General features: G+C 36.4%; 1 protein-coding gene across 5 annotated transcripts in view; it reads right to left on the reverse strand.

Annotated features, from left to right (window-relative positions):
- Positions 1 to 8,347: 8,347 nt before the first annotated feature.
- Positions 8,348 to 23,934, reverse strand: part of LOC107678429 (mitofusin-2-like) — a 35,327-nt gene continuing 19,740 nt past the window's right edge. For all 5 annotated transcript variants that reach the window (XM_016473686.1, XM_016473684.1, XM_016473683.1 and 2 more), the window contains 8 exons: positions 23,053 to 23,179; positions 18,051 to 18,155; positions 13,566 to 13,668; positions 13,263 to 13,483; positions 10,893 to 11,048; positions 10,564 to 10,760; positions 10,257 to 10,391; positions 8,348 to 9,373 (listed from right to left, as the gene is read on the reverse strand). In XM_016473686.1, the coding sequence (XP_016329172.1) occupies positions 9,304 to 9,373; positions 10,257 to 10,391; positions 10,564 to 10,760; positions 10,893 to 11,048; positions 13,263 to 13,483; positions 13,566 to 13,668; positions 18,051 to 18,155; positions 23,053 to 23,179 (1,114 nt within the window). In that variant the 3' untranslated portion in view covers positions 8,348 to 9,303. The remainder of the gene's footprint in view (positions 9,374 to 10,256; positions 10,392 to 10,563; positions 10,761 to 10,892; positions 11,049 to 13,262; positions 13,484 to 13,565; positions 13,669 to 18,050; positions 18,156 to 23,052; positions 23,180 to 23,934) is intronic.

Raw genomic sequence — 23,934 nt, forward strand, 5'->3', positions numbered from 1 at the left:
TCTAAATATTGAGAAAATCACCTTTAAAGTTGTCCAAATGAAGTTCTTAGCAATGCATATTACTAATGATAATAAAAATTTTTATATATTTACAGTAGGAAATTTACTAAATATCTTCATGGAACATGATCTTTACTTAATATCCTAATGATTTTTGGCATAAAAGAAAAATTGATCATTTTGACCTATGCAATGTATTTCTGGCTATTGCTACAAATTTACTTGTGCTACTTATGACTGGTTTTGGGCTCCACTCTTAAAAATAAAGGTGCTTCACGATGCCATAGAAGAACCTTTTTGTCTAAATGGTTCCATAAAGAACTTTTAACATCTGAAGAACCTTTCTGTTTCACAAAAGGTTCTTTTTGGAGAAAGAAGGTTCTTCAGATTATAAAAAGGTAGGAAAGAGATGGTTCTTTAAATAACCTTTGACTGCATGGTTCTTTGTGGAACCAAAAATGGTTCTTCTATATAAATCTAACCTTGTGAAGCACCTTTATTTTTAAGTGTGTATATATATATATATATATATATATATCTTTTTTTTTATAATGCACAGTGAGGTTTTAATTGACAATTATTTTGCATGGAGCAATGAAATTTCCTTATGAAAAAGTGTACTTTATTATATTGAATGTGCACTAGTATTGTTTTTTTTCTTACTGTACTGTAAAAAAACAAAATAAAAAATATTGTCAAAGTTCTAAATAAAATTGTAAAGATTATTGCTTAGATTACACATTTTAAAAGAAAATACTATTTCAATTTTTAAACTTCAAAATTGCATATTTAATGTGTTGTGTTACTTTCTATTTCTTTGTAATTGTTTGCGAAGTTTATTTAATTAATTAATTTAATTAATTATGTATTAGTCATTTTAATCTCTGAGTAAAAATTGTTTCTACACATTGTTTCTGTTCTAAAAATTGTTCTAAAAATTGTTTCTACAATTTTTTACAGTCTACTTGCTGATAAAATAATATGAATGAAATAAAAGAGAGTAGTCTTTCATGACTGTTCCTTAACACTTAAATATACTTTCAAAAATGTTACTTTGTAATAATGTCAAATTAAACATTTTACTATAAAGTACGTTTTAAATCATTGTTTTAATCATGTTGACTAACATACTAAAGCACATGTAATATACTTGATAATTATGTTTAACTGTAGTGTTATTCAATAATACATTTAACGTAAATATATTTTAAATGCATCTTTGCACCTTTAGCATTACAAATTACAAATAAATGACACAGTTTATTATGACACGACGTTTATTATGAAGGACTCTTTTAGCGCAACGGTGCACTTCTTTTTCACAAGGTCTATAAGACTATACTTTTCTTTAAAATAGTCAGCATTAGGGAAATAAAAAACATTCTGTTTTGTGTTAACGGTAGTTAACAAAACGCAGCAAATTGTGAAGCTGTCAAAGCAGTCAACTCGAAGCGATCTGTTCCACAGCACCTGAAATCTCCATAACTCCCCACCCCGCTTTCCTGCAGCCCGTCTCAGAGCGAGTCTGGTCTTCATTTCAGCTTCCTGATACAAATGAAAATCTGCAATGTCCAACACCAGTGTGGCATGACTCGGGAGCCCGCGGTCCCCAGTCGCGCAACAGCTTCGCAATGCGATGTAAAGCGTGTCCTACACTTCGGAGCATGTGGTTTTGATTCCAGAATGTTTTATTGCCGAACAATGTTTCTGCCTTGGAGCGCAGCAGCATGCATAAAGAGCATATTGTCCCTCGGTGCCCAGTGCCCACCCTCAGCTCATATATGACATCAGCGCTGGCACTTTGCGCTTTAATAGCGCGCGTCCTGGCATTGACCAGTCACTGCACTGCAGTTGCTTCTATTCAACTGCTGCCTATCTGTCCGCATGCTTATCTTCAGTTGCACGATTTTAATAGACATCAGTCTGTCTGCACCGGGTTGCGGCTGTAAAATCAAACCGCAATGACCAGGCTGCACTTAAACGATAGCCAAGATGTGAGATCAAAGAGGGACATTTCAGCATGTGAAGCCAAGCACTGTTAGCCAAAGCTCTTTAAGAACACGGCTAGCATATAAAACGGAACGAAACAAGAAAATGAGGGCTATTACACACACATCGGGTTAATGGAAATCTAAAACCTCAGACAGCAGCAATCCACCCGCCCTCGTTGAAAGCTTGTGTGACGGGAAATATTTCTGTGGGAACTGATATCATTGGATAAAACCCTCCGAAGCGTCACAGACAGATATAATCACAACCACAATTTTGGCTGTTGGCTAAATAATGGAGGAGGAATAATTCTATTATATGCAGTCCAACTTCTTTCATTTTAATTGCTGATTTAGAAATCGATTAAATGTTGCCCGTTCTGCATCCCGCTATATATAATGCTGGAGTTTGATCCGTTTTTATAATTTTGCATAAATAAACTCCCACAGTGGTTTTGAAATATATTCTCTCTATGAATTCAACAAGTCCGAGTAAGGTTTCTGGGTCATTACTAAGAGATTACTAAGATTACTAACAAAACTTTCTGAAACTGAGGAAACGTCGTCACAATGATTGTTACACCTCTCTGTTTGTTATAAACCAAACTAAATCATATTCATGACACATTAGAATTTATAAAAGTAGCTACAAAGGAAGAAGAGAATTTGAAAGTTGAGGTATTCAAATCAGCAAATCAAAAAGAAGAAGAAGAAGAAGAGGTAGCCTAATGATAATATGTAAATTATAATAAATGCAATACATGATAATAGGGGAACATTTTTTTTTTAAGTATATATTACAGTGCATAGGCTATGTATCATAAGTGTTGGAGTTGGTCAATTTTTATGTGCTTTAAAGAAGTTTTTTATGCTCACCAAAGCTGGATTTATTTGAATAAAATTACAGTAAAAACAGTAAAATTGTGAAATGATATTGCAATTTAAAATAATTGTTTCCTACTGTAATATATTATAAAATGTAATTATTCCTGTGATGCGCAGCTGAATTTTCAGCATCATTACTGCAGTCTTCAGTGTCACATGATCTTCAGAAATCATTCTAATATGCTGATTTGCTGGAGAAACTCACATTTGCTGGAAACTGTGATTTTTTTTTTCTTTCAGGATTCTTTGAATATAAAGTTTAAAAGATCAGTAATTATTTTATTTTTTTATTTTTATTTTTTATTATTATTATAATTTTTTTTTTTTTTTTTGCATCCTTGCTGAATAAAAGTAATAAAAAAAATCTTACTGACCCTAAACGTTTAAACAGTATTTATGCTGTGCATGATTTATGCTTGATGGCATTGCCAGAACATTGCTACGTTGTTGCTAGTGTGCTCTGGGTGATTGTTTGGTGCTTAATTTCGCTTCATCCGTTGTTTCATCCATGAAAATCTGAAAAAAGTGATGGTTACTTTAGCAAACATTATTAATTAGCAAACGCTATTAATGCTTATTAATGTTGTTTAATATTCTGTAAGAAGTAGGCTATACCTTTAAAAGAAAGTTTGTGATCTTATTGATTGTTATTGTGAATAATCACTGGAAAGTGTTCGAGTTAGATGACATTGATCTGTGTGTTGTTTAATGCGAGCTCTGGCTCTGGCTCATTGAGGTTGGCATCAGATCTTCTCTGAGCAGAATGCTGAAGCGCTGCTTTCATTGCTTGCAGGTGATGCAGGATAAACTCCGTTACTTACACAGCTGTGTACGCACATCTCGCTCCAGGAAGACATGCTCTTATTCCAAATCAAATGTCCCTGTCCTTCATCCATTCATCCGTGCGGTGGAATCCAGAGCAGGAGTCTGGGTTTGGTGAGCAGCATCTACTCTGATGATCCACAGCGGTCGTAGATCTGGCACAGCCCTGGACTAAATTACACTCATTTAATGTCAATCCCACTTAATTAGGCTGTTAGGTGTGAAAAGAGGTTCATAAATTTGCAACGATGAGACCACCCTTAGGGTTTTACATTCAGCATGAATATACAGCACTAAAGCACTGCAAAACAACCAGAACTAACACATATAAGTGTTTGATGAATTTTAGTCACGATATAGCTTAACAATGATTTTCGTAGTGATTAAAAAAAGATCAATTTTTATTTTATTTACTGTTATTTTTATGACACAGCAATGCATGCATTTTTAAAATTGAAGACTAAAATTGAATATTGTTCTCCCAAAATTGAAAAAAGTGTACTTAAGTGTATTAAGAACCAGTCATGAAAGTCTATTTAAGTACACTTAAGTGGCCTTTTATTTCGTTATTATTATCGTTTTTAAAAACTTTTAAGAGTTAAAGGGATAGTTCACCCAAAAATGTAAATTCTGTCATTATTTACTCACCCTCATGTCATTCCAAACCCGTAAGACCTCCGTTCATCTTCGGAACACAAATCAAGATATTTTTGATGAGTTCTGAGAGCTCAGCAATGGGACGTCACGCGGGATGCTGTGCTAGTCTGCAGCTGACACAGAATAGCATACGCTGTTTACGTTCAGTGGATACTCTCCAAAATGGCACCAGGGTGACGCGGAGTTGAATATATTGTTGAATAAAGTCGTTATTTTTGTTTTTTTTGCGTACAAAAAGTATTCTCGTAGCTTCGTAAAATTACGGCTGAACCCCTGAAGTCACATGGATTATTTTACCGATCTCCTTGCTACGTTTCTGGACGTTGATCGTGGTAGTTACATTGCTGTCTATGGGAGGGTCAGAGAGCTCTCAGAATTCATCAAACATATCTTAATTTGTGTTCTGAAGATGAACGAAGGTCTTACGTGTTTGGAACGACACGAGGGTGACTGATTAATGACAGAATTTTCATTTTTTGGGTGAACTAACCCTTTAAAGTACACAACAAGAGCACTTTCAATACAATTAAGTGCACTTCTTTTTCACAAGGGCAGAGATCTATTGGTCTGCTGCAGAAGTGCAGTTTAATATCTATAGCTGCTGGTTTGTTAGTGGTATTGCAATGTAGGTCCAGTGCGAAACAAGAGTATCGTGTATTAGCCTATATCAGTCACAAGACGACTGAATGTATGAAATATCCAGAGATCAGACTAGTAATTGAGGGACATATCATCTCACATCATGAAGAAGCAGCTCTGTGCTGTTGCAGGACTGCAGTCACCTGACTCTGACTCTGACTCTGCAGCTCAGCTCTCACTCCGTCAGGACACGGAAAAGAGTGCATGCGCTTGCAAATTTGACATCAAATTCATTCAAATCAAATCTTCTAAATAGGCTACCATATATCCAACACTCATCCATTTTCCAAAACGTTTGATGACTAAAATTACTTCATTATCAAATAGCCTACCTATTTAAGGCACAATCTGTAGCTAATTACTGAGAAAAAGCTGCATGAAAGAGGTGCTGCGTCTGCATGGTATAAATATTAGGCTATGTAAGTTATATTATAAGAATATAAGAGTATTGTTCTCATTGTAACCAAGCCCCAATTAATGTCTTTTCACAGGCTCAAAATATGACCAACAAATCTGAAAAAAAAAAAATGATGATGATGAAGACGCAGAATAGGCTACAGTTTATATATATATATATATATATATATATATAATCTTGTCAATAATTTTTTTTTTCAGCGTAATCAGTCACTTTCCTGTCTTTTAGGGAAAATAAAAGTTTAATTACATTTTTTAGATAAAGTCAAAATGTTCCCTTTTAGCTGTTTAATGACTAAAGTGATCACATCTCAGTATGTAAAATTATAGGATTCGTTTTACAGTTTGAGTTGATCGACGGGTTAAATTTCATAAGTATAACCACATTTACATCATTTCAAACAAATTAAATAGTAGTGTATGTCTAAACTTTAAATGCATTCAGTAGAATTGTATTGAAATCAATCGTCAACCAGGATTTGTAATCGACAAACCTCATTTTTAATGATTTACTCAGTGGCCCACTTGTTTAAATAAACAAATAAATAATTTGAATATGCACATTAGCATTGCACATGCTGATTTATTTTTGTTTTTTTCGTAAAACGGGATTTTCTGTGAAACCCTAATGTCAAGATTGAATTCTGCTGTAATGGCACGTTGAGTATTGTGAAATGTGATGCTCTGTCGCCCTCTTTTGGTAAAACAGTTCATTAACATGAAGATGCACGACTCAACTCTTTATTTGACATATGGGATAGTCTATTCACACTTCAGTAAAGTCTCTTTTACTAACTGACTTTTTCACCTACATTTGAATATGTTATTATTAGTTTTAGTAGTAGTAATATAGTAGTAGTAAAAGAAAAAGAGCACAACGGTTGTTGTTGTTTCAGACAGAGAGGGACTGGACTGTTATGTCCTGTTGTGCTTCAGTGACACTCCGAGTAGCCAAAAACATGATTGAGCTGCTAATTTAGCTGTTATGGGCTCTTTCCCCCATGACACTAATGATAATTAACATGCAAATGAGCTCAGGGATGTGAGGTGGGGGCAGCAGAGCTCTGTTCATTAAGGCCTTAATTACTGTTTGAAAACTGAAGCATAGGGTTATAAATGGAGGTTTTTCGTGTAATGGCTCGGATAATAATTAGGGCTTGAACATGCTCTTATTACTGCTGGCTTGGACGTTACTTCTGGGCCTTATGGATGGACAGCAGCTCCAAACTTTGGCTTTACTCACCAAACACACTCTTGTGGAACATGTTTTAAAAAGTGTGTAAAAATGTATTATTGTGTCCGTTACATTTTCCAAAGGAACTAAATTATCTCTGCCCAATGAGACACTTTGAGTACCTCAAAACTTTTTTTCTCTCTCTCCAAACATGTGTTTAAATTGCCTAACTCTCTAAAATAATTTGATTAATTAAACAACAAATTGAAACTTTCAGCCATGGCATATTAATGTCCAACTTAAAGGACCTTTAATTAGTTCCCTTTAATTAAGTAGTATATTAAAATGTATTGTGCCTGTCAGAAAGCGAAGTCATTGTACCATTATCATAATATATGATCGTGGATTTTAATTTCATATATACATCAACCGTAACCAGCAAATCTACTAGGGGTGGGAGGAAAGAATATTAAAATACTCATAGATAAACGGGGTTGGATAAACAACATCCCAAATGTTTGTATGTATGTATGTATTTTATTTAAATATAAGAAAGGTACAGATATATATATATATATATATATATATATAACCACCGCTGTCAGTTTTTTACCGTAAATTTTACGGAATTTTTTTTTAGTGTATATATATAAAATCGGATAAGGATTTTTTTAAGAATTCATTTAGATCACACTCACAAATATTTCTAAAGTAGGTCTTGCCAAAGAGTTAAGCATAACTAGAAAAACTATCAAACTTGTTTAAACTTACAATTAAACATACCATATTGATACAAAAAAAAAGCAAAGAGAAAGAAAATATATTCCATTTTGTGATATCAACATCATAAAATGCATTAAACATTACATTAGTGAGTTGATAGAGTGAAATAGTGAGTTGATAAAAAAAGCTAATTAATCAAATCATAAAATTGTAAAATAAAAAATAATTGTAACACTTCAACACTAAAAAAAATATAAATATTTTATTTGTTTACCTGCATGTCAACATAACCATTAACCGCCAACAGAGAACATGTGAATGTGTTGTTAAATTATTTGAAATATCAACAAGTAAATATTTTATTTTAAGAGGTTTGTCTGACAAAAACATGAAAACAACGATGACATCACACAGGAGATATATACTGAAGAGTCACTCTGGATATGATGACGACAGTGTTTCACAGCTATACATCACCAGTGTTCAGTAACATATGTGTTTCATACATGGTCTAATTGCTTGAGAGGTGCATCTTCCCTCTAATTCAGAAGCATGGTTTGCACATTTATTTACACAGTATTTGTGAATATAGTCTAAATAGTATGACATTAGGATTTTTAGAATGGAAAATTTAAAAGAGAAAAAAAAAGAATTAGTGTGAATCAATAAATGATGAGTAATTATTAGTCATTGTGTGAATATGCAATCCATAAAAAGTAACTGTAATCTGATTACGAGTATTTTAAAATGTAATATACTCTAATTACGGATTATGTAATCAGTTTCCACCCAGCTCTGCTGACTACACAACTATATCTTGATTGACTGTTTTGTTGATTTTAAGATGTATTAATTTCCATGATTTTCCCAGGACCTTTTTCCCCCTGAAATTCCCAAATATATCCAGGTTTTCCAGCACTGTGGGATCCTTGACTTCAACTATTAATAGGCTGTTGAGCCTGTAAAAATAAATAAATAAATAAATAAGCAAAGTGAAGATATCTCTGCCCCAAGTAAACAAACAGCAATTTCTTTTCCCAATTTTATTTTATTTTTTTGATGTGTGCATGTGCCTATTAAAAGGATGAAACAGAAACTCGTGCTTCTTAAGCATCATTTTAGAAAGAAGAACTGACATTTAGCATATCCTTCACAGAGACAAATCAAGCCATCATTCCTTTTTCAACAGTGTCACTTTATTATTTCATCTAGCAGTAATAGTGAATGACTCTGCATGCTCATCTATATACATTACTGTTGACAGGTCACTGTACCTTTCTCTTTCTAAGGAACCTTCTGGAAATTAATGCATTACAGCAGCAAAATATAAAGTGCCCATCACGAGAGCTTCTCCTGATGACGTTCTTCAACACTTGGCACACATCATAATCCAAACAAAACAGGTTAGCATACACATATGCAGGAACTAACAGGTTAGTAGTGCATCCCGTACATTTACAGTCTGATCTCTTTCAGGTGTGGATGACAGTAGTGGAATAAATGTACAATGTAATTATATGCATAACTGGCGTCATAAATCTGGTTTTCCGATCCAATTCATAAATAACTAATATTCATTTTTCCCATATTAATACTAATCAAATGATTAGTAGTAAAACAGTGCAGCTATGGGGGGAAAATTAGGCACTAGAACATATTGCGGATTTCATTCAAAACGTCCCGCTTCCTTTTTTTAATGTTGCCAGATCCAGATTTCTCTTATATAACACAATCTACAAAGAGGCCAAGCTGTTTACAAGACCTCTTTACTCGAGAATAAATAATAACCCCTGTATTAAATACAAAAGAAACAGTGTAGAAAACAAAAAAAAGCTCTCTTCAAAGTGGCATGTCACTGAACTCTCAAATGCAAAAAAAAAAAAACAATACTGATAGAAAAAAGAAATATGTGATGAGCAATATTTGGTACGCTGAAATAAATGGTTTAAAGCATGGCTAGGTGTTCGATTCTAAATGCAGCAGTGTTCAGACGGATCTCTATCGGCCCTGTTGAAGGTACTGCTGGGTAAACATGTTGAGTTCACTGTCCAGCCAGCCAGCTTTATTCCTGGGGAAGAAATCACAATAAAATTATCACATCATAAATATTAAAAATGATTTTACTGTGCTTTATTTTTGGCCAGTAAGTTTTGTAAAGGTCAGAGCAGCAGACTAGTTTTCCCCCTGCTAACTTGAGTTATAACTCACTAGCACAAGACATTTTTAAATTGAGCCATATAGTTTAATGAATTTCCACAAATCAGCTCTGAAAGTCCAATGACTTCTTTGTAGTTTGTTAAAAATGTTCATAGAAGTCCAAAACATACATGCAAGTATATATTGATATTTACAATTATGTATATACCGGTGCATTTATAAACAAAATGTTTAGATAATTTCCAGTAAAACCTGTTATGAAAACATCTTGATGATTGTAACTAAAATGTGCATTATTTTACTTCTGTTTAGTTGGTTGAAATGGTTCTGAAAAAGTTTGGGGTTTGTAAAAAGTCTCTTATGTTCACCAAGGCTGCATTTATTTGATCAAAAATGCAGTAAAAACAACAATATTGTGAAATATGATTACAATTCAAAATAACTGTTTGCAATTTTAATATATTTTCAAATGCGATGACAATGCTGAATTTTCAGTATCATTACTCAAGATTTTCAAGATTCTTTGGTGAATATAAAGTTCAAAAGAACAGCATTTATTTGAAATAGAAATCTTTATTATAAATGTCTTTACAGTCAATTCTGATCAATTTATTGCATCCTTTCTGAATAAAAGCATGACTTTCTTTCAAAAATCTCCCTGACCCCAAACCTTTAAACTGTAGCGTATATGTTGTCACAGTCTACTATCTATTCCTGAACAAGAGAGTCGACTGCAACCAAACAGCAAATGCATGATCTCTCCAGTCATATGATGTGATATCACAGACTCTCACCTGAGCAGCTTGGCTTTACTCTGCAGGCCGTCCAACTGTTCGATCTTGCTGTTCAAATCCCGGATTTCATCGTCCAGCTGCTGTCTGGTCACGTCCACCTGCTGACAGAGCTGAGAGAAGGTGCCAGCCAGCTCCCTGGGACAAACATTCATAGGTAAGCAGGCTGGATTCAACAATGTTCGAAAAACACAACTACAGAAAGCATATCTCTCAAAAAACATATACTTCATATATTTAATTTCTCCACTAGAGGGCACATAGGATTGGGCATGACTTTGCTTTGCTACAGACTGAGACTCGGACTTACTGCTGAACCTGATGGCTGCAGTTGGATCCCGTGTAGCTGACGATGAGCTGTAGCTTCTCGCTGGCGTACTCCACAAACTGTCTTTTAAATGCTCTCTCTTTGGCCCTTGTGGTCCAGGTGAGTCTCTCATAAACGTACAGCAGCCCATAGAGACCCACAGACAGAGCGATGAGCCTCCAGCCCACCGCCTTCCAGATCTGAAACACAAACACAATCACACCGCTTACATCCATTTGATATTCCAAGTCATTAGACCAGGAGATGACGGCGAGTAAATGAAGACAGAATGTGCATTATATTTTTTAGTGCATCAGAGATTATGATCTTACCACTCCTCCTACGACTATAATGCCCATTGATGTCCGAGAGGTGAGTGATGCCAATCCTGATACCATGGAAACCATAAGCTCTTCCTGGATCATGGATCCTTGAGGGAAAGGAGGCACACTGGTGCTGACCGGAGTGATGGCCAGAGGCCTGGGAACCTGACAACACAGAACACGATGATTTTGATACACGAATGAATGGAATAAGCACAGCGTGTTCGCCAATCAAACAGCCACGTCTCCGTCTCTCAAAAACCAAACCAGTTCTCTGTCAAGAGTAGGCTAATAATCAACTTAGATACATACGCATTTTCTACTAGGCCTACACGTTTGCTTCTTTATCTTCTGCTGGTTTGAGTGACACACGCACATTTGTTCAGTGAAGTTCAAGACTTGCTTAAAGAGTTCTGTGTAATGAAAATGTGCGCTTGAATTAATTCAGTCGTGTTCAAATGATCACTAAACGTTTGTCATGAAATCTCTCTGCTTTAGGGATGCACGATATTATCGGACCAATATCGGAATCGGCCGATAATGGCTTTAAATATAAATACCGGCATCGGCCCGATATGAAAAATTATGCCGATATGTCTTGCCGATAAGAGGAATATGTTAACTCGCATGTGCTCAGGGTGTGCTAGCGATTAGATCACGTCAGCATTGTGTCTCATTTTTTGAAGCAAAGTTTTGCCTGAATGGTGATTAGATTCACTGTTTTGGATCTGCATTTAAACTGAGAATGCACGTACAGATGACGTTAGGTGTGTGATAGAGTAAACAGTTAATAGCACTGCAGCGGCAGCCTCCCCCGGGTCCTAACGCCTGCTCAGTAAGGAGTTTTAATTCTGTAGGGGGCGCTGTTGGCCTACTTCTAATAAAATTAAAGCAAAATACACAAATAATATTTAGACTGTTTCTGATTAAATAAAGCAGTAATTGATGCCATAAAATCATGAGTATGTTTTGATTTAAAGGTCAGAAGCTATAGCTTACATGAACAAACAAAAAATCACAAACATGACACTTAAATTAAATAATTTTATATATACTGATTTATTCATTAATGTGTAATATGTTATACTTTTTAAACAAATTATGAGCTCTAAAAGATTTTCAGAATTTTTACAACTCTTTTGCTTTAGACCATTTACAAATGTTAAATCATAAAATAAAGTGTTATGGTTACCACTGCATCTTTCTGAAAAAAAAATGCAGTGATTAATATATAGTTTATTTATAGTTATTTTCAAATCTTCAATGTACTGTAATTATAAAATAACTTTATTATTGTTTATTTAATTCTAACAAATAAGTTCTTGTTAAAAACTAACCAAAATTAAAAATAATTAAATATCGGCATCGGTTATCGGCCAAAATGAGTTGAAAATTATCGGCATATCGGCAAAAATCCAATATCGTGCGTCCCTACTCAGCTTGTATGATGAATGTGTTTTTAGAAATTATTAATTTTATATTTTAGAACACTGAATAGGGCAAACAGCCGAAACACACATTTCGATACTCTGTTCTCTTTTTTCCATACTTTTCCAAACTGGAAAACTGAAAAAATTGACATAAACCTTTAAAATCACTACGCAATAACGAGTCTGTGAAGTAAGTGAGTGTAAACTCTATGAATTAAATAAGCGCAAATAAAATATCAGTGTTGCAGTTACCTTTCTCCGTGCATTTCCTGGAAATGACTTAAATCAATTTCCATATTTCCAAACTGCATAGGAGCCCTTACTGCTTCAATTAGAAGATATTTAAATATTTATTTATCGGATCACGAAAGGTCCCCAAGCTGTTTCACTGCCTATACAAGAGTACCGGCTCCGACAGTTAGAAAATATTTAAATGTTAAAATCATAAAAAAATATATTATTTTAGTTAAACACGGCATATTTGTACAGTGATAACTACAAAAAAAGAGATTGAAAAAAACAGATTACGATCTTCTTAAGTAACTGTACGAACTTCCGGTTTAAGCCCCGCCTACTACCAGTTTTATTCGAAAACAGATACGAATAATTTTGTGATTGTTACAGATACAGATGCAGATACAAACACTGGCTCCACTGCATAGCATTTTTTGTTTCACAATTTTGAAATAGATTTCTTTTTTTTTTTCTAGAATCAATACTAATTCATATTGCATTGTTTATCGAGTATATTTTAAGGAATATTATTTTTTTCTTCCATGTTTTAAGCTCTGTCTTGCAGCACTATGCTCGCCAAAACATAGAAGCCTCCTATCCCAGAGAAGAAATATGTAGGATGTTGACCTTACAGAACCAGGATTGGACACCCTGATTTAGATGGACAAATCTGAACATTATTACAAAACAGAAGTCTGCGATTAACACGTGCTACCTGGTCATTGTAGCCCATGAGAGCGCGGCGTGTGTTTTTGGGACCCAGGAAGCGGTTGACCAGCATGGTCCAGCCCAGGGAGAAGTGGAAGCCGATGTCTTCCTGAAAGTCGCTGCAGAGTTTGTCACAGTTGAGGTCATAGCTGAGGGCGAAGCACTGTCTGGGCACCATCTTATCCACCTGCTTTCGAATCCCGATGGGCAGCAGGGGCTTCAGGCCCTCTGGAACGATCAGAAGTGCTTTAACCTGCTGCTGATACTGGATGAGCTGTATGAAAACTCACCGTATGAGAGGGATACCGACCTATCATTTCAGTCTGTGTGTTTTGCAGTGCTGCAGTTATCGCACAGGAGCATCTCTCAGACATATTCCTGCCAAGTCCGTCCTCTATGTGCTTGTGCAGCTCCTGAAACCAATCATTTCAATCATCAAAATAACATGACACAAAAGACATTTCACCATCATGTAATAGAGCTACCAAAGATTACACATTAACCTATTATTAAATGTTGTTAAATTAATTAGGGATATACCGAATGTTCGGCAACCGAAATTATTCGGCATAAGCGAAAAGACCAAATAAATTGTACCGAACAATGATATGACGCGATCAAATAGCAACCAGCGCAGAGTGAGAGGCTATTTAACTTTAAAATAACGCTGGTTATAGTCTTCAATGTATAAATAAACATTAATGACAGACAGCAGCAGATTTATTTAGGTTGCTGTCTCTTTAAGACCTCATGCACGGATCTAACTGTTACACATAAGTTTTGTTTCTCAACTGTTTACATTCATTTAATAGCCTATAACCGACAGTGTTTAGTATAAATCGACTGTTTACGTGTATACTCATCTAGACGGGTATTTTGACTTAATTTTGTATGTATTTGGCCATTTACATGCAATAAGTTGCAACACAACTTCATTCTGTAGTCGAACGCTCTCAGATGCGGCTCTATGTGCGCGCGCTTTAGGTGTGAGCTCACAGAAAGGGGTCTCACAGCGAGCGCGCAACTACTGAATTGAGCACTTGAATGTTTAAAATTGTAAGACTAAAAAGCATGTGCAAATGATACATTCCGTCATCTGTCCCGAGCGTCTTTCACGCTGAAATATTTGCGGGAATTTCCCACATTACAAGAGCGTAAACTGCGGGAAGCAGTAAAATTATGCACAATCCCACGCCGAAATTCAAGCCCTGGCTATTAATTGGTTTAATCTATACGCAGCCATATGCAAAATGAAAGTTAACAAGATCAAGGACAAGGGCGTAGATGAGATCACATGATGTTACTGGGCAGCTAGGGGTTTTCCTTGAGGACAGCTGCATGTTGACACTAAACATAAAACTACAGTTGATAAAAGAGCATACAAATAAAGAGGAGAAGACATGGGCGGCTGATTGGAGGAAGACCAATTCAAGTCCAACTCACGTTCTTATATACTTTGAGCACCACTTGTGAAGGATGAAAGTCAATGTGGAAGTCGTCCACTAGCACAGCCAGTCTCCGGATCTCCTCTGCCATGGCGTTAGATACCTACGGGATGAAACATGGAAACACCCTTATTAGGGCTAGTTTTATAGTGTTTGAAACTTAAATTGAAAATTAAAGTTACTAAAGACTCCAAATCCATACTTGTTTCAATAATCAGGTTTTGCAAAATACCCATTACCTAATGCCTTGAAATTATGACATTATGCATTTCCATTTAATATGCAAACGACTCTGTTATTGTCTTCTTGCATTATTGACAAACTATTTTCCTGTTTGACACTGTAAAGCTGCTTAGACACAACCAGTATTGTATAAAGCACTATACAAACAAAGGTGACTTGACTTAAAACTTAACAAAAGAACAAAAACAAAAGATAAAAGACCTAACAAACAATATAAAATAAGGACCAAGAGAGAAAAAAAAGGCATCTTTATCTAGTAGTCTTTTTTTTTTTTTTACCAATTTCAAAAGGAAACTATCATCTTTAAACTTGCAAAAAAAAAAAACAATAAATTAAAATTAAAAACATATATAAATAATAATAATAATGCATTTTATTTATAAAGCACTTTACATTTTAAAGAAAATCTCAAAGTGCTACAAAAACAGCCATAATAATATAAAAATATAATTAAAACCAGCTGCCAACTGAGATAACCACAAAAGTTTAAACATTAAACATTAAAAGACTTTTTAAACAGGTACGTTTTTAGACCCCTTTTAAAACCATCAGTTTGTCTGTGGAGCCCTCAGATGTTCAGGGAGGGCATTCCACAGGCCAGGGGCGGCGGCGCAAAAGGCTCGATCCCCAATGGTGCGAGTCGTAGTCCTAGGGGCGAGAAGATGCGTGTTTGTGGAACGGAGGGAATGTGCTGAAATCTGTGAGGTGAGGAGTTCTTTAAGGTAAATGGGAGCATTGCCATGGATGCACTGATGTGTGAGGAGGGAGACTTTGTATTCAATGCGGGCAGAAATGGGAAGCCAGTGTAATGATTGAAGAATTGGTGTGATGTGTTTGTATTTACGCACTCTCCTCAGGATCCTAGCGGCACTATTTTGTATGTGCTGGAGTTTCAGGATGAGATGATCCCGATGAGAAGAGAGTTGCAGTAGTCCAGTCTGGAGGAGACAAAGGCATGGACGAGTTTCTCAGCATCATATAAGGTGAGTGTAGGAAGAAGTCTGGCTATATTCCTGAGGTGATGAAATTATGTTTTGCAAAGATGTTTAATGTGAGCCTCAAAGGTTAAATGAGGGTCAAACCTAACGCCAAGATTGGTGACTAATGGTGATAAGGGAATGTCCTGGCCAGAAAATGTAATGCAAGTTATGGCAGATGTTCTGATCTGATGAGGGGAACCAATGAGGATGGCTTCTGTTTTTGAGCTGTTCAGCTGGAGAAAGTTATGATTCATCCACGCCCTTATCTATTAGCTTCCATTATACGCTCATGAACTTTGTCATGATCACAATGGTATACCCGTCTTTTAAGAGCTTTTAAGACTGAGAATTCCTTTCTATTTATCGGGAGACTCAAAGATGACTTCTCACATGGAGGGAATGAGAGGCGTGCTCTTAAGAAGGTCCGTCGTGGTCCAATTCAGATGAGAGTGAGAGAATTCACCAAGAATGAATTGTATCCACTTTTTGTGGATGCATTGTTTATTTACACCCAATTTTTGATGGTTTTAATGCATGATTCACTAAAGAGATTAGCATGCAAACAGTCCCAAAAAATTTTTAATAAAATAAAAAATTTGTAAATAAATCAAAATAAAAATCTCCACTGCAATCCAGTGTAGGGATGCACCGAATGTTCGGCAGCCGAAAATAGCAAAAAAAGCTCTTTTGGTGTTCGGCCGAATAAGCGAAAAGACCAAATAAATTGTACCGAACAATGATATGACGCGATCAAATAGCAACCAGCGCAGAGTGAGAGGCTATTTAACTTTAAAATAACGCTGGTTATAGTCTTCAATGTATAAATAAACATTAATGACAGACAGCAGCAGATTTATTTAGGTTGCTGTCTCTTTAAGACCTCATGCACGGATCTAACTGTTACACATAAGTTTTGTTTCTCAACTGTTTACATTCCCTTAATAGCCTATATACCTGCAATGTTTAGTATAAATCGACTGTTTACGTAAATACTCATCAAGACGGTCGGGCAATTTTACATAATTTTGTATGTATTTGGCCGTTTACGCGCAACACAACCTTATTCAGTAACGTTAGTCGCGCGCTCTCAGACAGACCCGCAGCACCAGCAGTTTCAGAACCGCAGCCACAGAACTGGAAGTGAGGGGCGGAGCTTACATTTTTTAATAGAGTAGCGCCACCTTACGGTTTTTGAGGGGTAATTTGCTTTTATTACACACGATACGTCATACTTTATGTATGTATGCATTTTATAATGACATATTAAGCATTTTATAAACATTAATAATGATATGACGCGATCAAATAGCAACCAGCGCAGAGTGAGAGGCTATTTAACTTTAAAATAACGCTGGTTATAGTCTTCAATGTATAAATAAACATTAATGACAGACAGCAGCAGATTTATTTAGGTTGCTGTCTCTTTAAGACCTCATGCACGGATCTAACTGTTACACATAAGTTTTGTTTCTCAACTGTTTACATTCATTTAATAGCCTATAACCGACAGTGTTTAGTATAAATCGACTGTTTACGTGTATACTCATCTAGACGGGTATTTTGACTTAATTTTGTATGTATTTGGCCATTTACATGCAATAAGTTGCAACACAACTTCATTCTGTAGTCGAACGCTCTCAGATGCGGCTCTATGTGCGCGCGCTTTAGGTGTGAGCTCACAGAAAGGGGTCTCACAGCGAGCGCGCAACTACTGAATTGAGCACTTGAATGTTTAAAATTGTAAGACTAAAAAGCATGTGCAAATGATACATTCCGTCATCTGTCCCGAGCGTCTTTCACGCTGAAATATTTGCGGGAATTTCCCACATTACAAGAGCGTAAACTGCGGGAAGCAGTAAAATTATGCACAATCCCACGCCGAAATTCAAGCCCTGGCTATTAATTGGTTTAATCTATACGCAGCCATATGCAAAATGAAAGTTAACAAGATCAAGGACAAGGGCGTAGATGAGATCACATGATGTTACTGGGCAGCTAGGGGTTTTCCTTGAGGACAGCTGCATGTTGACACTAAACATAAAACTACAGTTGATAAAAGAGCATACAAATAAAGAGGAGAAGACATGGGCGGCTGATTGGAGGAAGACCAATTCAAGTCCAACTCACGTTCTTATATACTTTGAGCACCACTTGTGAAGGATGAAAGTCAATGTGGAAGTCGTCCACTAGCACAGCCAGTCTCCGGATCTCCTCTGCCATGGCGTTAGATACCTACGGGATGAAACATGGAAACACCCTTATTAGGGCTAGTTTTATAGTGTTTGAAACTTAAATTGAAAATTAAAGTTACTAAAGACTCCAAATCCATACTTGTTTCAATAATCAGGTTTTGCAAAATACCCATTACCTAATGCCTTGAAATTATGACATTATGCATTTCCATTTAATATGCAAACGACTCTGTTATTGTCTTCTTGCATTATTGACAAACTATTTTCCTGTTTGACACTGTAAAGCTGCTTAGACACAACCAGTATTGTATAAAGCACTATACAAACAAAGGTGACTTGACTTAAAACTTAACAAAAGAACAAAAACAAAAGATAAAAGACCTAACAAACAATATAAAATAAGGACCAAGAGAGAAAAAAAAAGGCATCTTTATCTAGTAGTCTTTTTTTTTTTTTTACCAATTTCAAAAGGAAACTATCATCTTTAAACTTGCAAAAAAAAAAAACAATAAATTAAAATTAAAAACATATATAAATAATAATAATAATGCATTTTATTTATAAAGCACTTTACATTTTAAAGAAAATCTCAAAGTGCTAAAAAAAGAGCCATAATAATATAAAAATATAATTAAAACCAGCTGCCAACTGAGATAACCACAAAAGTTTAAACATTAAACATTAAAAGACTTTTTAAACAGGTACGTTTTTAGACCCCTTTTAAAACCATCAGTTTGTCTGTGGAGCCCTCAGATGTTCAGGGAGGGCATTCCACAGGCCAGGGGCGGCGGCGCAAAAGGCTCGATCCCCAATGGTGCGAGTCGTAGTCCTAGGGGCGAGAAGATGCGTGTTTGTGGAACGGAGGGAATGTGCTGAAATCTGTGAGGTGAGGAGTTCTTTAAGGTAAATGGGAGCATTGCCATGGATGCACTGATGTGTGAGGAGGGAGACTTTGTATTCAATGCGGGCAGAAATGGGAAGCCAGTGCAATGATTGAAGAATTGGTGTGATGTGTTTGTATTTACGCACTCTCCTCAGGATCCTAGCGGCACTATTTTGTATGTGCTGGAGTTTCAGGATGAGATGATCCCGATGAGAAGAGAGTTGCAGTAGTCCAGTCTGGAGGAGACAAAGGCATGGACGAGTTTCTCAGCATCATATAAGGTGAGTGTAGGAAGAAGTCTGGCTATATTCCTGAGGTGATGAAATTATGTTTTGCAAAGATGTTTAATGTGAGCCTCAAAGGTTAAATGAGGGTCAAACCTAATGCCAAGATTGGCGACTAATGGTGATAAGGGAATGTCCTGGCCAGAAAATGTAATGCAAGTTATGGCAGATGTTCTGATCTGATGAGGGGAACCAATGAGGATGGCTTCTGTTTTTGAGCTGTTCAGCTGGAGAAAGTTATGATTCATCCACGCCCTTATCTCCACCAGACATGCAGTGAGTGTAGATAAAGTTGCTAATGATGATGATGATGACGATGATGATGAGTGAGTATCAGCTTTCATATATAGTTGTGTATCATCAGCGTAACAATGGAAGGAAATTCCCAAATGACTGATGACTTTGCCAAGTGGGAGCATGTAGAGAATGAATAAAATAGGTCCGAGAACTGATCCCTGTGGAACCCCACATCCAACAGCATGTGAACGGGACCTTGAGCTTCCCATGGCCACAAACTCAGATCTGTCCATGAGGTATGATTCAAACCAGCGCAGGACGATGCTATTAAGTCCAATGGAGTGATGTAGCCGGTTGAGAAGTATCCCGTGATCAACAGTGTCGAACGCTGCAGAAAGATCCAGGAGGACAAGAAGTGATGGTGAACCAGCATCAGCTGTCATCAGCAGGTCATTTGTCACTCTCACTAAGGCTGTTTCTGTGCTGTGAGCGGAACGGAAACCAGACTGAAACTTTTCAAAAATGTTATTGTATTTGAGGTGATCCTGAAGGTGGCTGGCACCTACTTTCTCCAGAACCTTAGAGAGAAATGGCAGGTTGGATATGGGCCTATAGTTAGCAAGGATTTGAGGATCAAGTGTGGGTTTCTTAAGTAGTGGTCTGATTATGGCCATTTTTAAGGCAGACGGTACATGGCCAGCCTGAAGGGATTGGTTTATTTTCATGGTGATAAGGGGACTGATGGCAGAAATATTTGCTTTCACCAGAGGTGTAGGAAAGGGGTCGAGGGCACAGGTGGAGGATCTCATGCCCCTGATGGTGTCCTCGACCTCATGTTGAGTGACTTCTGGGAAGCAACAGAGCAGCCTCGAAATACCAGACTGTGGGTCAGCAGTTGGGGCAGACGAGGAGGAGGGAACATGAAAAGAGGAGCAATTTTTGGGCAATTTTGGTTTTAAAAAAGGTCATAAAATCATTGCATTGTCCTTCTGTAGCTCCTGTGAGTGGAGCAATTTGAGGTTTAAGGAGAAGATTTATGATGGAAAACAACTGTTTGGAATTGCCAGAACTATTTTGAATAATATTTGAATAATACTGTGACCGTGCTTCTTTGATTGACTTCAGATAAGCTTTTTGGTGGTCCCGATAGGCCAGCTTGTGAACAGTAAGTCCGGAAGCATTATACTGCTGCTCAAAGGCACGTCCAGCTGCCTTCATTTTCCACAGGTCACTTGTGAACCAGGGAGTTGAGCGGGAAAACACAATTGTCCTAACTTTGATGGGTGCATGAAGATCCAAAATGCTGCTCAGAGTCTTATTATAAGATTCCATAGATTCAGTGACTGATGAGACATTTACAGAATGAAGATGTTGAAGACTTAAATTTAGGTTTTCTGTGTTAATGTTTTTCAGATTTCTAAAACGTATTTCACGTTTAGGTTTGATGTGGGAAGACAGAAAAGGCAGCTCCATGGAGATGACCTAATGGTCAGATACACCCAGATCATACACAATAGACACACTCTCTCTGTTTAAATCTAGATTAAAGACACATCTCTTTGGCCAAGCATTCAAATAATGCATCTCATAATCTTGTACTGCAGTTATATCTGATCAAATGCACATTATTATTCTTTAGTTTGGGTTAAACAAATCAATTTTGCTTGGTTGGAACAGCAGCTACGCTAATTATGTTTCTATTTGTTTCTCTGTTTTTTTGTTTTTTTTTGTAACTAGGATTTACACAAGCTTCAGTCTGGATCCAGAACACCTGAGAAGAGATGATGCCAACCCCTCAGAGGACCTCAGATGATGCCAACCCTGAAACAACATACAGAACTACCACATTTTGCTATAAGTTTGATTGCATCATATAATAATTGCTGTTAATAGTGTTCATCGTCTGTTTTATTACGTCTTAAATTGATTTTTCTGTACATTTCTGCCATATGTACATTAACTGACAGTCACCACTGATAAGCTAACCACTAAATATTGTAGAAACTTAATTTGCTGTAAAGTTGCATCGTTTTTTCATTTGTATCGTGAAAAGTGCTGTACAAATAAACTTGACTTGACTTGACTTGACAATTGGTGCACTTAGAGGGGCAGACTCAGTAATGACCAAATCAAGAATATTCCCCTTGGTGTGTGTGGGAACATCAACATGTTGTCTGAGGTTTAAACAATCCAATAACTGCAAGAATTCTGTTGCAAGATGACAAGAGGGGTTGTTGACATGAATGTTAAAATCTCCAAGTATTATTATATTGGAAGAGGTTAAAAGAAAGTTAAAAGAAGATTGTATAACTCTGAGATGAAGCATGCGTTTGGTTTGGGTGGCCGGTAGATCAATAGTACTGTCATTGTGAAAGGGGGCTTACAATTAAATGCCAAACATTCAAAGGAAGACAGCCCAGGGAGGGCCAGAGGGGACAAATCTAGGTGACTGTGGTAGATGACAGCCAGGCCACCACCACGGCCAGTGCTACGAGCTTTTTGGAAATAACAGTAGCCAGGAGGACAGGTCTCATTTAAAACAGAAAAAACATCTGGTTGACGCCAGGTTTCTGTGAGGCATATTATGTCTAAACTTTTGTCCCGAATGTGATCATGTATGAAACTGGATTTGTTTCTGAGGGATTGTGTATTAAACAGTTCAATTTTAATTTTGGATAAAACAGTGAGTCTCTGTACTGGCCGAAGTAAGCTGAAATCCACTCCATGTTTTCTGTCTGACTCCATGTATGGCGCTGTTTCTCCAGTTCTACTAGTCCACAGAGTATCAGTGCTCTGATGACTTGCGAGAGATGTGACAGGGCGCACAGCTGTCCAAACAGAGGGAATGGCGTCACCAGACCGGGAGTATGCAAACTTTCGCCGAGAGCTTCTATGGATGTAGCGGGGCCGACATAGGAGTCCAAGTTCTTTAATGACTGATATATATATATATATATATATATAAACATAAACAACTAAAGAAAGGAAATCTCTTAAAATATATACTTTAATATAGTACATTAATCACATCAATCTCTTGTTAAACTATATTAGACTCAGCGACTTCATATGATGTCCCAAAAAAGAAAGTGTGACATTATGTACATTTACATAAACTCTGAATGTTCAATTTCAGTCAAACTAAAACAACAATTCTTCTTTTAAAATGTCATGTGAAAGAAACTGAAGAGATGTAACAACAACCTCACCATCACACTAATGGTGACGGCAACAAGAACAGACGGCCACGTTGACAACATAACTCCAGACTAAACGAGTACAAAGACACTTTCAGCAAGAAAAAATAATAGCACCAGAGTCTGATTAAACTGAATGACACTGGAGGAAACTTTCTAGTGCATGTGTTCAGCTGTATGTCCACACTGATGTATACTTAACAGACCTCGATAGTGTGATTGTAGCTCAGCTTCCTCCAGCATGTATATAAATCAAACTACAAATTGGCTTCATAGTGAGCTTTTTTGTAGACTTAGATGTTAGTTACTTAGTAACGTTCTGAAAAACAGCCTCACCTGCTTCTCCACCTCCTCTGTGATCTTCTTGATTTTGCTCTTGCAGTCCAGAGTGAGCAGATCCAGCTGTTTATCGATGAACTCCAGCCTGTCCTCCCTCTCCTCTTTCACCTCTAAACAATGAATCCTGAACAAGAACACACACACACAAAAATTCATCATTCTAAATATTCATTTCAGTCTATGCATAGAAAGCTATCCTTCAAATGAAGATGCAGATTCATTTTAATAAAGCTGATGTATGACTGTTAGCTCAATATGATTCCTGATAACCGTATCCTAAGCACATGTGATGCAAGAAGCAGCAACTCTATTTTGAAGGTCGCTTGGTTTATGTGCAGTCATGCTGGTATGAAGGTAAAACAGTAGCAAAATTCGAGAGCTTGTTGATTTGAATGCGAGAAGTTGTCATATTACAGTACAAATATGGCCGAAGGATCATGTGACACTGAAGACTGGAGTAATAGCTGCTGAAAATTCAGCTTTGACATCACAGAATATATATATATATATAGAGAGAGAGAGAGAGAGAGAGAATATAAAACAAATGATTTTAAATTGTAATACTAACAATTATTATTATTAATAATCTAATATTGATTAATGTGTTTGTATTTTGATCAAACAAATGCAGCCTTGGTGAAAATAAGAAAAATCTTACCAAAAATAAATAAATAAATAAAATCTTAATAATACAGTGGGGCTTTTAATAAAAAAAAAATATATATATATATTTGTATGCACTAATGTATCAATATATAATCATAAAATCCATATTTACCTACATATATCAGAGTATTATTGCAACTGAAATACTTTGAACTGGGACCATCACCTTCAACTCAACCTGGCTAAGACAGAACTGCTTGTGGTTTCAACAAA

The sequence above is a fragment of the Sinocyclocheilus anshuiensis genome, unplaced genomic scaffold, assembly GCF_001515605.1.
Source record: "Sinocyclocheilus anshuiensis isolate Anshui unplaced genomic scaffold, SAMN03320099.WGS_v1.1 scaffold112, whole genome shotgun sequence".
Taxonomy (NCBI): domain Eukaryota; kingdom Metazoa; phylum Chordata; class Actinopteri; order Cypriniformes; family Cyprinidae; genus Sinocyclocheilus; species Sinocyclocheilus anshuiensis.